The 17626-nt window shown below is 37.3% G+C and overlaps 1 protein-coding gene across 1 annotated transcript in view; it reads right to left on the reverse strand.

The window, feature by feature from the left end:
* BRIP1 (BRCA1 interacting helicase 1) overlaps positions 1–17626 on the reverse strand; it is a 190826-nt gene that overhangs the window by 91609 nt on the left and 81591 nt on the right. Inside the window, exons 12-14 of the mRNA XM_058445351.1 lie at positions 15078–15243; positions 14523–14663; positions 10676–10837 (exon numbers count right to left, since the gene is read on the reverse strand). Of these exons, the coding sequence (XP_058301334.1) occupies positions 10676–10837; positions 14523–14663; positions 15078–15243 (469 nt within the window). The remainder of the gene's footprint in view (positions 1–10675; positions 10838–14522; positions 14664–15077; positions 15244–17626) is intronic.

The following is a 17626-nucleotide window of genomic DNA, read 5'->3' on the forward strand; positions in this document are numbered from 1 at the left end:
ATTTTTTTTAAGTCGAAGTCTGTATTGTATGAATAAAAAGATCCAACTTGTTACTTTGGCACCGGAGAGTCTCTTTTCAAAATGATTTAATAGAAAAGTTTCTATTCTCTTTATATGGACAGAAACTTCTCTGTCCATATAAAGAGTTTAGAAACTCTTCTACCCATAAAAATGAACTTTCAGAGAGTTCTAAAGCAATGCTGCTACTACTTAAATAACAACAGAGTCAAAAGCAAATTTATCTTAGTGGAAGAATGGCATTCCTCCTAGTTACCATAAACTATTGGCCTGAAAGAATGTGGGGAAAAAAACTAGATGAACAACATTCTCACTCTTACCCTTAAACAAATGCTGCAGTTTACATCAAAAGAATATCAGTTTTCACTCAGTGAAAGAGTAAAGTTTTGAGTAAATCACCCATTCCAATTACCTAGTACAGGAAGAAAAACTGGCCATTAAATATAAGGGGGAAAAAAATGACCACTAAAATGTATGGTTTGAAAAGCTTTAGACATATATTTTTCTTTTTTAGAGATAGGGTCTTGCTATTGGCCAAGCTGGAGTGCAGTGGTGTGATCACAGCTCACTGCAGCCTCAAACTTCTGGGCTCACGTGATCCTCCCATCTCAGCCTCCTAAGTAGCTGGGACTCACACCACCACACCTGGCTGATATTTTTGGTTTTGTTTTTTTAAACACTGGGTCTATGTTACCCAGGCTGGTCTTGAACATCTGGCCTCAAGTGATCCTCCTACCTCAGCCTCCCAAAGTGCTGGGATTATAGGCTTCTGCACTGGGCCTAGACTTCTATTGTATGTTTCTTTCTTTGTTTCTTTTTGATTTTTAGTAGAGACAGGGTTTCACCATGTTGCCCAACCCAGTGTCAAACTCCTGAGCTCAGGCAATCCACCCACCTTGGCCTCCCAAAGTCCTGGGATTACAGGTGTGAGTCACCACACCTGGCCTTATCCTATGTTTCTTTTGTGAAACTGCAACCAGTCTTTACATTACATTTTCACACAAGCGAAGCTAAACTCTGTGATTATGAAAATATTTTCTGTGCCTTTGCTAATACATGTCTCCTTGGTCCAGAATATTATATTCCTCACTCCCACATCTACCAGTAGAAATCTATCCACCTTTCTTTAATATCCACTGAAATATCAACCACCTCCTCTAGGAAGCTCCTCTGCTTCATTCAATCACATGTGATCTCTTCCTACTCTTAATTCCATTATCATTCTTCTTAATCTCTCTAATGATTATAAATTTTGTCGAATAATGCAAGGATGCGTACACTTATTTTATACCACCACCCAAACTGAAATCTTCTTGAAGAGACAGTAACTTGTTCATTTTTGAATCTTTAACAGGACTTAGTGCAGCCCTCTGCACAAAGTATGCACTCAATAATGATTTCTTCAATGGATTAAGTAAATAAAAATAAATGTGAAGTAAAGTTATGAGATCTCTCAGGAAGATCTTAAATATAATATAAGCAAGGCTCTCAATATAAATATTTTGATATTTTAAAGAAATTCAACTAAAGATATTTAAAATTCTTTCTCAATACAAAATAAGTATTAGTATGTGGAATTAGGCTGTATTGCTCTACAGGCAAATCACACGAATTTTAGTTTGTAGTTCTAAAATACCTCTAACTTCAAAGGCAGTAAGAAAGACCTGGAACAATAAGAGTTAGTCTCCATCTATTCCTGTATTTATTCATCAAGCATTTATGGAAAGCTTATTATGTGCAGTTATGATGCCTTTGCTACCTAAATTTCATAAATATCATTTCACTTTTATTAATATTTTCATATGCCATAGTCACAAATCTTTATTCTAATGGTTCTTCCTAACCTTTTTCTTATCCTGATAAATTAACCCCTGTGATAAAAAGTTTATGATAGCCCCTAAGATTCCTAATCCCTATATACAACCTGCATAAACTTCTTCCCATTGTGAGATAAAAATAAGACTTTACTTCCATGATTGGATTATATTATGTAGTAACGATGAAGGGATTTTATGAATGTAATTTACGTCTACCTCAATTGATTCTGAGTTAGTCAAAAGGGAGATTATCTTGGGTGGGCCTGACTTAATCAGGTAAAAGTCCTTAAAAGATACAATACCCCCCTACAGAAGAGACACCTTTGTTGGCTTTAAAGAAGAAAAAAAAAGTAGTAGTAGTAATAAGCTGCCATGTTGTTGAGAGGGCAATATGACTAGGACCTGAATGCAACCTTTAAGACCTAAGAGTCATCCTTAGCCAACAGCCCGCAAAAGACTGGGTATCTCACTCAGTCCTACGACTACAAGGGATAAATTCTGCAAACAAACTGAGGGACCCTGGAAGCTAATCTTTCCCCAGTCAAGCCTTTAGTGAGACCACAACCCCAGTTGACTCTGCTGGGAGCCTTGTAATACACTGAGAAGAAAAACCCAGCTAAGCCATGCCCAGACTCCTGACCCACAGAAAGAGTAAGATGATAAATGTGTATTGTTTTACGGTGCTAATTTTGTGGTAATTTGTTATGCAACAACATAGAACTAATACAACCCATCTAATTATATTTCAATCCTGGTTCCTAATGTCCCCCTGAAATAAATTCTAATGTAGGCTTTCTGTCTTCTGCATGGTCAATGTCAAACCCCTCTGAAATGAAAACTAGATGGCATAATATTAATACATTTAATAACTGCAGTCACTGTACTATGTGAGAATTGACAACGGTACTGACAAAAGATTATAATAATGTGCTAGTTTGCTGTTATATCTAGATTCTGAAACTCAGTAGCAAATTTATTTTTGCCAATTTTATTGGACTTCTGATTTCAGCTCCAATATGTAAAGAACTGGAAGTCTTCACACCTGTTTTACAACAGAAAAAAGTTAAACAAACTAAAAGTCAATTACTTTTCTGGGATCCATCTGAGAACTGAGGTCACAAGGCAAACTGCCACCCTGAAATCTGGAGAGACAGGTAAATACAGAGAATCAAGATATGCTTACTGGGACAGTGGCCACTAAAACATAAGTTGACAGAAATAGTTAAAAGATAATATTGATGAATTGCTGGAGATAAAATGTGAACTAGTTTATAAGTGAGAAACTCCTAGGGGCTGCAGTCTTGCCAGGGGGCCCACAATTTTTAAGACATTACCTCTAAAAATCCCACCAGGTTCCCACAGTAAAGAGCCAAGAAAAACCCTACTGTTTCGGGCAGGAGGAGGAAAAAAACAACCATTTTGAAATATGTTCAACGCATTCTCTAAAACAAAGGCCAGTCTGCCAGTAAGGAAGATTTTACCAGATCCTTATCCAACATGAGGGAAGGGATCATTTCCTAAACTGCAGCTCCCTGCCATTTAATCTTATATGAATGAAGAGCTCAGAAACACTTGTGAAGGTCACAGGCAAGGGACACAGTCATGCTAAAAGACTGAGACATAATCGTAGGATTAGAAGATGCTTCTCGTTCCCCATACCTTACGACCACATCAACAGGGCTCCAGAATAACAGCAGAGGATTACAACAGAGAGAGACAGCTGCAAGGCTCAGATTCTATTTAAGAATAAGTTTTTAGGGACATTGGAGAGTAACTCAAGTCCACATTAAGAATTAATTAAAGAGCACTGGTCAAGATAACTACAAGGTAGTTATAAAAGACAGTATAAAATGTGTTTTAACATAGATATAAAAGACAATATAAAATGTATTCTTTGTTTTTAATTTTTTTCTATCTGATTTGAAAGTCAGTTGCAAAAGGTAATAATTGTAAATCTGTGTTGAGAGACATACAATGTGTAAAGATGTAATTTTTATAATAATGACACAAAGAAGGTAGGATAAAAAAACAGCTACATAGGATTAAAGCTTCTGCATTCTATTGAAAATTAAATTAGTATTAATCCAAACTGCATAAGATGTTAAATATAATTCCCAGGACAACCACTAAGAAAATAACTAAAAAATATACAGTAAAAGAAAAGCCAAGGGAATTAAAGTGACACATTGGAAAAATTTAAATGGCACACTAGAAAATATCTATCTGTTAGATTCAAAAGGTAATGATAGAGAAATAGAGGGGGAAAAGGCACCAGATATACAGAAAACAAACAGCAAAGTGGCATTCGTAAACACTACCTTATCACTAATTACATTAAACATAAATGGAGTAAACACTCAAGTTAACAGGCAGAGATAAGCAGAATGAATTTTTTAAATGCTCCCAACTATATGCTGTCTATAAGAGACACACTTTAAATTTAGACACAAATAGGTTGAAAGTAAAAGGAATGTTATTCAGCCATAAAAAGGAATAAAGTATTAATTCATCCTATAATGCTGAACATGGAAACATTACACTATGTGAAAAATCCAACACAAAAAGTCACATATTATATGATTCAATTTAGATGAAATGTTCAGAAAAGGCAAATCTATAGAAATAGCAGATTAGTGGATATAGGGAATAGCAGGTAAGAGTAGGCAGTGACTGTTAATGAGTAAGGAGTTTCTTTTTGGGGTCAGAAAAATCTTCTGGAATTAGACAGTGGTGATGATTACACAACTTTGTGAATATACTAAAAATGACTCAATGCAAAAATGGGCAAAGAATTTGAATAGGCATTTCTCTAAAGAAGATGTCTGAATTACTAATAAGCACATGAAAATATACTTAACATCACTAGTCATCAGGGAACTGCAAATCAAAACCACAAGGAGCTACTACACTTTATACCCATTCGAAAGGCTATTATCAAAAAAACATAAAATAACAAGTATTGGCAAAAATGTGGAAGAATTGGAATCCTTGTGCACTGCTGATGGGAATCTAAATTATGCACTGACTACAAAAAAAAAAAAGTTTGGTGGTTCTTCAAAAAGTTAAATTTAGGCTGGGCGTGGTGGTTCACACCTGTGATCCCAGCACCTTGGGAAGCCGAGGCGGGCAGATCACCTGAGGTCAGGAGTTCAAGACCAGCCTGGCCAACATGGTGAAACCCTGTCTCTACTAAAAATACACAAAAGTTAGCCAGACATGTTGGCACACACCTGTAATCCCAGCTACTCGGGAGGCTGAGGCAGGAGAATCACTGGAACCTGGAAGGCGGAGGTTGCAATGAGCCGAGATGGTGCCACTGCACTCCAGCCTGGGTGACAGAGTGAGACTCCATCTCAAAAAAAGAAGTTACATTTAGAATTATCATTTCTAGGTATATATCCAAATGAATTGAAAGCAAGGTCACAAATAGATATTTGTACACCAGTGTTCATAGCAGCATTATACACAACAGGCAAAAGGTAGAAACAATCCAAATACCCATCGAAAGATGAATGGATAAGCAAATGTGAGATATATATATATATATATAAAATGAAATATTATTCTGCCATAAAAAGGATTCTGATGTATGCTACAAGATGGACGAACCCTGAAAACATTATGGTTAATGAAATAAATCAGAAACCAAGGACAAATACTGTATGATTCCACTTATATGAAGTAGCTACAATAGCCAAATTCATGGAGACAGAAAGAATACTAGAGGGTAACAGGAAATGGGGAAAAGGAATCTGAGGAGTTATTTTGTGGGAACAGAGTTCTTATTTGGTATGATGAAAGGTTCTGGAAATAGATAGTGGTCATGGTTGTCTAACATTGTGAATGTACTTAATTGTACACACACAAAAAATGCTAAGGCCGAACGCAGTGGCTCACGCCTGTAATCCCAACACTTTGGGAGGCTGAGGTGGGCAGATCATCTGAGGTCACGAGTTCAAGACCAGCCTGACCAACCTGGAGAAACCCCATCTCTACTAAAAATACAAAATTAGCCGGGTGTGGTGGCACATGTCTGCAATCCCAGCTACTCAGGAGGCTGAGGCAGGAGAATCACTTGAACCCGAGAGGCAGAGGTTGCAGTGAGCCGAGATCACGCCATTGCACTCCAGACTGGGCAACAAGGGCAAAACTCCATCTCAAAAAACAAAACAAAACAAAACAAAACAAAAAAAACCTAGATTTTGTTATGCATATTTCACCACAATTAGAAATGACAATAAATATCAGAAAAAGAAATCAAAGAGCTGTGAAGCCTCTGGGGATGTGGGACTGGGAAGAAAGGAAGAATAGTATAGTGAACGGAGCTGTTGTTTTTTCATTATAACCATTCTAACATTATTTAATTATGCATAAGAATTATTTTGATAAATTAAGATATTTAAAGCTAAAAAAGAAATTAAAATAAAGAATTAAAAAAGTCAGGAAACAACAGGTGCTGGAGAGGATGTGGAGAAATAGGAACACTTTTACACTGTTGGTGGGACTGTAAACTAGTTCAACCATTGTGGAAGTCAGTGTGGCGATTCCTCAGGGATCTAGAACTAGAAATACCATTTGACCCAGCCATCCCATTACTGGGTATACACCCAAAGGACTATAAATCATGCTGCTATAAAGACACATGCACATGTATGTTTATTGCGGCACTATTCACAATAGCAAAGACTTGGAACCAACCCAAATGTCCAACAACGATAGACTGGATTAAGAAAATGTGGCACATATACACCATGGAATACTATGCAGCCATAAAAAATGATGAGTTCATGTCCTTTGTAGGGATATGGATGAAACTGGAAAACATCATTCTCAGGAAACTATCGCAAGGACAAAAAACCAAACACCGCATGTTCTCACTCATAGGTGGGAATTGAACGATGAGAACTCATGGACACAGGAAGGGGAACATCACACTCTGGGGACTGTTGTGGGGTGGGGGGAGGGGGGAGGGACAGCATTAGGAGATATACCTAATGCTAAATGACGAGTTAATGGGTGCAGCAAAACAACATGGCACATGGATACATATGTAACAAACCTGCACATTGTGCACATGTACCCTAAAACCTAAAGTATAATAATAAAAAAAAATAAGAAAAAAAAAAGAATTTAATGACAAACAACAAAGTTTTAATGCTGTGTATTATAAAGGATTACTATCCATACTATATATTTAAAAGCCCATACAAATCAATTAAAAAGACAAATACAACCAACACAAGCAGACAATAAACAAAAATTTTAAAAGAATTAAACAAAAACCTGCAGAACAACTAATTGACAAACCTGACAAAAACAAAGCCTGACAAAACCTGACAAACTTGATAAAAACAAGCAATGGGGAAAGAATTCCCTATTTAATAAGTGGTGCTGGGAAAACTGGCTAGCCATATGTAGAAAGCTGAAACTGGATCCCTTCCTTACACCTTATATAAAAATTAATTCAAGATGGATTAAAGACTTAAATCTTAGACCTAAAACCTTAAAAAACCTAGAAGAAAACCTAGGCAATACCATTCAGGACATAGGCATGGGCAAGGACTTCATGACTAAAACCCCAAAATCAATGGCAACAAAAGCCAAAATTGACAAATGGGATCTAATTAAAGAGCTTCAGTATGGCAAAAGAAACTACCATCAGAGTGAACAGCCTACAGAACATTCTGTAGGCTCCCATCCCTACAGAATGGGAGAAAATTTTTGCGATCTACCCATCTGACAAAGGGCTAATATCTAGAATCTACAAAGAACTTAAACAAATTTACAAGAAAAAAAACAACCCCATCAAAAAGTGGGCAAAGGATATGAACAGACACTTCTCAAAAGAAGACATTTATGCAGCCAACAGACACATGAAAAAATGCTCATCATCACTGGTCATCAGACAAATGCAAATCAAAACCATAATGAGATACCATCTCACGCCAGTTAGAATGGTGATCATTAAAAAGTCAGGAAACAACAGATGCTGGAGAGGATATGGAGAAACAGGAACGCTTTTACACTGTTAGAGGGAGTATAAATTAGTTTAACCATTGTGGAAGACAGTGTGGCGATTCCTCAGGGATCTAGAACTAGAAATACCATTTGACCCAGCCATCCCATTACTGGGTATATACCCAAAGGATTATAAATCATGCTACTATAAAGACACATGCATATGTATATTTATTGCAGCACTATTCACAATAGCAGAGACTTGGAACCAACCCAAATGTCCATCAATGATAGACTGGATTAAGAAAATGTGGCACATATACACCATAGAATACTATGCAGCCATAAAAAAGGATGAGTTCATGTCCTTTGCAGGGACATGGATGAAGCTGGAAACCATCATTCTCAGCAAACTATCACAAGGACAGAAAACCAAACACCGCATGTTCTTACTCATAGGTGGGAATTGAACAATGAGAACACTTGGACGCAGGGTGGGGAACATCACACATCGGGGCCTGTTCTGCGGTGGGGGCCTGGGGGAGGGATAGCATTAGGAGAAATAGCTAATGTAAATGACGAGTTGATGGGTGCAGCAAACCAACATGGCACAGGTATACGTATGTAACAAACCTGCACATTGTGCACATGTACCCTAGAACTTAAAGTATAATAATAAAAAAAGAAACTATGAGATAATAAATGTTTACCGTTTTAAGCCACAAAAAAATTAAACAAAAACCTGCAGAACAATTAATTTTGCAATCAAAGAAATAAACTCAGTTGGAACAAAGTATATTCAAAGGATTTCCTGTGTCTTTATTTTTAATTGAAAAGGTAGAAGCAGAAAAATAATCTATTCATTTTGCTAATATATATACAGTCACTAAAAAGTTATTTCAGTGTTATAGTCTCTAGTCACCCAATTATAAATGTCTGTAACTAAAATTCATACTGTCTGCTATATGTATTCCAAGCCTAGCAGAAAAATGTCACCCAGACATCTCCTATCTCCCTTTTTGTGACTATGACTGGAAAATATAAAAAGGTTTTAGCAATGAAATAAGATTTTGCTTTTATCTCTTACATAACTGTGGAGTGAGTACAGTTTCCATAATCCCATAAATAACTTTTCTTCCAATTTCCCAGAAGATATTCGTCTCCATATTTAAGAATTAAAAGTTCTACAAATTTTATTAGGTAAGACCAACTCCCTACACGTTTTATTGTATGACTTACTATCAAGCTTAATTACTAGTTTTTCTAAATATAACTGTGTGGTGTAGATGTTCACACTGGAATAAATCTTGTTTTCCATTAAGAATTTTAAAAAATGTTTATGTCCATTTTATTTTTAGATATTCTTGTAAAAAATTATCTGATTAAATATTTTTTTGAAAACAAATTCTTTTTTTTATTATTATTATACTTTAGGTTTTAGGGTACATGTGCACAATGTGCAGGTTTGTTACATATGAAAACAAATTCTTTAATTTATCTGCAAGAGACTAATTGCTTTAGTGTATCCCTAGCTATCAAAGTACATATATATAAAAAGACAGTAGAAGAGTCAAAAGTATCAATATTGTCATTCAAATATATTACTTCCAAATGCTTCTGTCCTTAGAGGTATAACTTCCTGTGGAAAAAAGGGAAGGGAATGCCACTTCTCTACATTGGATTTAGGTTAGATTTTGATACAATGTGGTGTTACTTTCAGGAATGATACGTGGTTTCAATGCTTTGAATATTATGGGGACCAAAACATACTAAATAATTTCAAATTAACTAAAAAAAATTATTAAAAATCAGTGACTCTAAAAACAACAACAAAATTCTTCTGGCCAGATACATGAAGTAAAATGAGGGCAACAAAGAAAGTCTGGCTTAGATTAACTTTAATGAAACATTCAGAAATGTAATTTATGAAAATAAAAAAGAATGCTCCCTTTCTTTCTACTCTGAAAATATCAACTTGTCCCTAAGAATAAAAATAATGTACACATAAACACTTCTCCTATATAATTAACATTGCTTGAAGACTTTTATTCTTTCAGATTATTTTATTTTATTTTAGAGAGAGTCTTTTTTTTTTTTTTTTTTTGAGACGGAGTCTTGCTCTGTCGCCCAGGCTGGAGTGCAGTGGCACGATCTCGGCTCACTGCAAGCTCCACCTCCTGGGTTCACGCCATTCTCCTGCCTCAGCCTCTCCGAGTAGCTGGGACTACAGGCGCCCGCCATCACGCCCGGCTAATTTTTTGTATTTTTAGTAGAGACGGGGTTTCAACATGTTAGCCAGGATGGTCTCGATCTCCTGACCTTGTGATCCGCCCGCCTCGGCCTCCCAAAGTGCTGGGATTACAGGCTTGAGCCACCGCGCCCGGCGAGAGAGTCTTATAGTGTTGCCCACGCTGGAGTGCAGGGGTGCAATCATAGCTCACTGTAACCTCAACCTCCTGGGCTCAAGCAATCCTTCCACCCCAGCCTCGCAAGTAGCTGGGACTATCAGTGTGTGCCACCACGCCCACCTAATTTTTGTATTTTGTAGAGGCAGAGTTTCACCATGTTCTCCAGGCTGGTCTCGAACTCCTGGGCTCAAGTGATCCTCCCAGCTCAGCCTCCCAAACTGTTGGGATTACAAGCATGAGCCACCACGTCCAGCCTTGTTCTTTCAGACTTTTAAGTAAAACAGAGGTAGGACAATCAGGCAGTATCTTAATCAAAAAATAAGTAAAATAATATGTGATGTTTAGAAAACTGTAGTTATTACCTTGTTGCCTCTACCCTAGGAAGCTTACTGTGGTAATTTTAAAATTAGCACGACAATGTTTAAAATGTAAATGATTATTTAAAGGCAAAAGAAACAATAAATATTCCCTTACCTTGTAAGATGGCAAGAAACACAAAATTCCTTGGCTCACAGTCTGGCACACAGATAACAAAAGTGCTCCCACTTCATCTTGGAACTCAAATGTTTCAGTATTCTGGAAGGTAGCACAGAGATTCCGACCCTTGGGGCCTGACCCAATGGTACCAACCCAAACCTAGGATATGAATATGTCATAATTAGAGTTACGCCTGAAAAAGGCATGGAAATTAGTATTTATTTGGAAGTATTTACATAAAAGATCAAGCAACAAGTTTAACAAAAATTTATTTTTAAATTGTCAGGGGTTTTCTATTACCTTTAATTAATTGTATACAGATTTAATTTATAAATGTTTTGCTTTAGGCAGATCACTAAATTCTCTTGGAGTGAAAATTCTTTGAAAGCGAAACAGGTTGTACCTGTCTCTGTTTATTTAATAGCTTTGCAAAATTTAAGCATGTAACATATTTTTGTTAGGTGAATAAATGAACAAGTGAAATGATGAATATATACCGATAGCAGAATCAGATAATTCCAAAATACTGGGGATGAAGGCCAGTATAATTTGCCATAGGCAAGTATCAAAAATGACAGGAACTACTCTTTCAAAAATTCATTGGTGCTCAAAGATCCTTAGTCATAGAAAAAAATCACACCCACCACATTTTACAGTTATTTGAAATTCTATCTCTCTTATATGTAGAGAGAGGGAGAGAGAAGAAATTTTGCAAAATGTTAACAAGTGATGAATCTAGGTGAAGGATATAAAGATATTCACAATATTAATATTATCTTTCCAACTTTTCTGAAATTTCTAATTTTTTGAAATACAGTTGAAAGAATCAATGGATGAATGAATTATCAAAATGTAGCATTGAGTAGAAAAAAACAAAGTTTTTCCTTTGCTCTCACACCACAGCAATCAACACAGAAAACTTCTGTGACCAAATGTGTGGGAGGTTTTTTCCACATACCAAGCAATCAGTTCTGCAACAGACATCAACTGGGTGTCCTCTAATTCAATTCAATTCTGATACTATCTACTGGGAGATAACTTCAGATCCCAGAGGTTGAGGGCTCAGTCCCCAAGACTGCCCCGATTTCTGTTGCCAGTCACAGTTGTTTTTACTTGTGCTTCTGACTGATCAGCTAGAAATCGGGCATCCCACAACCCTCTGCTTGGGTTCAATTAATTTGGTAGAGCTGCTCACAGAACCCAGGGACACCTTTACCTACACTTACTGATTGATTAGAAAAGATATTACAAAGGATACAGATAAAGAGATGTATGTGGGAAGGGGCTCAGAGCTTCAATTCCCAGGCACATCACCCTCCAGGAACCTCCAAGTGTTCAGTTATCTGGAAGCTCTCTGAACCCTGTCCTTCTAGGTTTTTATGGAGGCTTCATTATGTAGGCATGATTGATTAAACCACTGGCCATTAAGATAACCTTTAGCATCATCTCCCCCAAGCCCTCCCCAGAGGTTGAGGAATGGGGGTGAAAATCCCAACTCTCCTATCATGTCTTGGTCTTCCCAGAGGCCAGCCCTGATCCTGATGCTACTAGGAGCCCCCTACCATTAGTCATCTCATTAGCATACAAAATGTCACTTGGGGATTCTAAGGATTTTAGGAGTTGTATGCCAGGAAATGGAGTGGAAGACCAAATATATATATTATAAATCACAGGCATATACACCCACGAAACATTATTCACCTTTAAAGAGGAAACTCTGGCACATGCTACAACATAGATGAACTTTGAAGACATTATCGGCAACATGGACAAACCTTGAGGACATTATACTAAGTAAAATAAGCCAGTCACAAAAACGACAAATATTTTATGATTCCACTTATATGAAGTATTTATAGTAATCAGATTCATAGAAACGGAAAGCAGAATGGTAGTTACCAGGAGCTGGGGAGAGGGGGAGAATACAGAGCTGTTGTTTAATGGGAACAGAGTTTCAGTTTTTCAAGAGGAGAAAGTCTTGAGATTGGTTGCACAACAATATATACATACTTAATAAGACTGAGCTGTATACTCAAAAATGGTTAAGATGGTAAATTTTATGTATATTCTACCACAATTAAAATTTTTTAAAATTTTAAGTTGAAGGAAAATATTACAGTATAACAGAATCCAGCTGCACAACTACATTATTATAATTCAGCGGCATTATAGGTTAAATGGACTTTTGTGCAGTAGGCTGAGAACAGAGCCTGTAATAACATTCTTATGAGAAAACGTATGCTGAATTTACCAACTTCCCATATTTATCTGTGTCTCTAAAGAAAGCAACTTGAAAATGTGGAACATGTATTCTTCCTTCACTGCTGTTCATAGTCATATTTCTCAACAGGAGCACTCTGGCATTTGGAAAGCACAATTCTTAGTTACATAGGAGTTTAGCATTCTAGGTTCCCAACTACCAAATGCCGTAGTTGCTCCCAAGTAATTGTGAGGACCAAAAATGTTCCCACCTATAAACCTGTGTATATAGCTTAATAAAGAACTAGCATTGTGTTAGGCACACAGGTGATGTTAACTTAACCACTTTAGCATTAACCACAGCTTAATATCACCTGTGTGCCTAACCACTTTAAAATACTTCATAAAAAGAAACCAGAAGGCATAATGAAAAATGACAATCTATACATTTCTACAAAAATTAAAATAACATTTAGTAGGTATCGTTATAAAACATTAAAATCTTAAATCATAGGACTCATAAGAGTACTTTTAATTCATTTCAGATATTCAAACGCGCTGAACACTTGCTAAATACCAGCTATTAATCTAGGCACAGAGGAAGAACGTGGATGTAAAAGGAAGAATCAGGATACACTATAGTCTAATGGAAAAGAGAAGCATAAATAATTATACAAGCTGGGCATGGTAGTACATGCCTGTAGTCCCAGCTACTCAGGAGGCTGAGGCAGGTGGACTGCCTGAGCCTGGGAGTTTGAAGCTGCCTGGGCAACATAGCGAGCGACCTTGTCTCTAAAAAGATAAAGTCTGGCCAACATGGCAAAACCCCATCTCTACTAAAAATACAAAAATGTGCCGGGCATGGTGGCATACACCCATAATCCCAGCTACTCAGAAGGTTGAGGCAGGAGAATCGCTGGAACCCAGGAGGCGAAGGCTGCGGCGAGCCAAGATCGCACCACTGCACTCCAGTCTGGGTGACAGAGCAAAACCTTGTCTCAAAAAATAAAAGTAAAAATAAAAATACAGAGATAAATAAAATATAAACAGGCTGGGCACAGTGGCTCACGCCTGTAATCCCAGCACTTTGGGAGGCTGAGGCAGGTGCATCATTTGAGGGCAGGAGTTCAAGACCAGCCTGGACAACATGCTGAAACCCCATCTCTACTAAAAATAAAAAATTAGCCAGGCGTGCGGCGCACACCTGTAATCTCAGCAACTTGAGAGGCTGACACAGGAGAACTGCTTAAACCCGAGTGAGCCAAGATCACACCACTGCACTCCAGCCTAGGCAACAGAGCGAGACTCCGTCTCAAAAATCAATCAATCAATCAATCAATCAATCAATCACAAATAATTATACAATGAGAATTAAAGAAATCAAATTTTGTTTTCATTACAAAACTAAAACTTACTTAAAAGAAGAAACTGAAATACAGCCTTTTGCATCCCAAGTGACTGGATTATTTCCTTCTGTTGACACATCATTAAGTAGCTGACAGATTTTCTTTTATTGTAAAACAAGAATGTTGAATTTCCTACCAAGATTTACTTGCCGGCACTTCAGGTATCTTCTAACTTGTTTATATAGAGTTATATTGAAGTAGAAACACTGAAGGCCTTCCGAAAAAAAAAAAAAACTAACCTGTGAATCTTTAATGACATGATTAGCCTCCAGCTGGATAGTAAATGTAACACCAAGTTCTGATGAAAAGGATTTCATTGGTGATAATGTACCAGATGTCAAAACAATTGTCTGAACTTTGCCATTAATATCTGAAAAGGCCTAAAAGAAAACAACATTAGATAAATAAAATTATCTTTAAAAGTGGCTCACACCTGTAATCCCAGCACTTTGGGAAGCTAAAGCAGGAAGATGGCTTGAGTCTAGGAGTCTGAGACCAGCCTGGGCAATATGGTGAAACCCCGTCTCTACAAAAAATACAAAAATTAGCCGGGCATGGTGACACATGCCTATACTCCCAGCTACTCGGGAAGCTAAGGTGGGAGGATTGCTTGAGCCCGGAAGGTCAAGGCTACAGTGAGCTGAGATTGCACCACTGCACTCCAGCCTGGGTGAAGACCAAGACTCTGCCTCAAAACAACAACAACAAACAACTATCTTTAAGAGTCAACCACATTTATTAAAATGCTGGTACTGAGCAAGAAGACAAAATTTCCATTTACATGATGAGCTTACCACAGCTGGATTTAAGCACCAAAAGTTTAGCACATGAACTGCAGTTTTCTGTCGTGAACGTTTCTTATTTTTTGGTAGAACCAACAACCCATTTTTGTCTGAAATATCAATCTGATTTGTCCAGGAGTAAGTCTGTTGAATTGCAATTTTATAATCATCTGCAAATCTAGATGCAAAGAAAATGCTAATTAAGTGGCAAAACTGTTAAAATCTATGACCCAGCTACATACAATATAAAAACTGATTAAAACTCATTTGAAAGAGCTAGTACCTTCCCATTCAAAAATAACATTCTCCTTACCATTAATTAAATTCAGTAATTCTGATATTAATAAAGCCATTAATCATAGAATCAACTGATTCTCAGAGGGAATATTAGAAATCATCTAACCATCTATCTTTTATCAGCTACTTCCTAACCTCGTTTTCAAACATTACATATGTCATGGCAGAAGCAGAATTAAAATCCAGGCCTCCTAACTCCCAGTCCAGAGTTCTCTGCATGCTCTACTACATGATGAGTTACAAAACAGAAAACAGTATTATAGTTAAAGAGACTAAAAGGTGGGTTATACTTTTTTATTAAATGAGAAAATAGAAAGATAATTTGTACTGAAAGTTTTTAAAGTATTTGCAACAAGTTACAAAATTCTTACATTCCTTTGAAACCTGAGTCTCAGCCTTCATCTACTTTTAATGAAGGTGCTGAACCAGATGATATCTGTGATCCCATCCAGTTTATAACTACTTTCAATAAGAATCTAGAAAATGGTTAAGCTTAAAAATAATAAAATGTGGCCAGGCGCCGCAGTTCACACCTGTAATCCCAGCACTTTGGGAGGCTGAGGTGGGTGGATCACGAGGTCAGGAGTTCAAGACCAGCCTGGCCAACATGGTGAAACCCTGTCTCTACTAAAAATACAAAAATTAGCCAGGTGTGGTGGCAGTCGCCTGTAACCCCAGCTACTCAGGAGGCTGAGGCAGGAGAATCACTTGAACCCGGGAGGCGGAGGTTGCAGTGAGCTGAGATAGCACCACTGCACTCTAGCCTGGGCAACAGAGCAAGACTCCATCTCAAAAAAAAAAAAAAGGGAGTAAAATGTGGTATTCTCTACCATGTCTTCACTATAGTATTTCATTATTCATTTCACTCCTAGAGAGATTAGATCTCAAAATTAAAGTTGGGAACTTAACAACTGTGGAGAGAATCTTATAAAAATACTGGGAGCCAAAAACTGTAAAACTCTTAAAACAAAGGGGAGACCGGGCGCGATGGCTCACGCCTGTAATCCCAGCACTTTGGGAGGCTGAGGCGGGCAGATCAGGAGGTCAGGAGATAGAGACCATTCTGGCTAACATGGTGAAACCCTGTCTCTACTAAAAAACACAAAAACTTAGCCGGGCGTGGTGGCGGGCGCCTATAGTCCCAGCTACTCGGGAGGCTGAGGCAGGAGAATGGCATGAACCCGGGAGGCTGAGCTTGCAGTGAGCCGAGATTGCGCCACTGCACTCCAACCTGGGTGACAGAGCGAGACTCCCATCTCAAAAAAAAAAAAAAAAAAACAACCCACAGAATGGGAGAAAATATTTGTAAAGTATATATCTCTTACAGGACTGACATCCAGAATATCTAAATAACTACAACTCAACAACAACAATAACAAAACCAATAATTCAAAAGTGGGCAAAAGACCTCAACAGATATTTCTGCAAAAAAGACATACAATTGGCCAATAAGCACATGAAAAGATTCTCAACATCTCTAGTCATTAGGAAATACAAATAAAAACCAGATGATATCACTTGATACCTATTAGGATGGCTATTATACAAAAAATAAAATAACGAGTGTCAGCAAAAACAATTCTGATATATGCTGCTACATAAACTGTTGGCAAGGATGCGTAGAAATTGGAACCCTTGTGCACTGATAATGGGAATGGAAAATAATGCAGTTGCTGTGAGAAACAGTATGGTGAGTCCTCAAAAAGTTAAATGCAGCATTACCATATGATTCTGCAATTCCACTGCTAGGTACTTATATACACCCAGAAGAATTGAAAGGAGAACTCAGATATTTGTACACCAATGTTCATAGCAGCATTGTTTACAATCGGCAAAAGATGAAAACAACCCAAATGTCCGTTAACATAAGAATAAATTAACAAATTGTGGTGTATACATACAATGGAGTATTATTCAGCCATAGAAAGGAATGAAATTCTGATATATGCTACTACATAAATGAACTCTGAAAACACTGTGCCAAGTGAATTGAAATAAGCCAGACACAAAAAGACAAACATTGTATGATCGCTCTTATGTGAAATACCTAGAAAGGACTTCATAAGAAAAATAGAATACACGTTAGCAGGTGATGAAGGGAAAGACTCTAGGGGTTATTATTTCATGGGTACAGAATTCCTATTTGGAATGATAAATTTCTGGAAATGAGTACAATGTACAACATTGCAAATATACTGTACTTAATGGCACTGAGTTGTATACGTAAAATGGTTAAAATGGTGTATTTTATGTATATTTTACCA

Source organism: Hylobates moloch, unplaced genomic scaffold (assembly GCF_009828535.3).
Source record: "Hylobates moloch isolate HMO894 unplaced genomic scaffold, HMol_V3 SCAFFOLD_10, whole genome shotgun sequence".
NCBI classification, from domain to species: Eukaryota; Metazoa; Chordata; class Mammalia; order Primates; family Hylobatidae; genus Hylobates; species Hylobates moloch.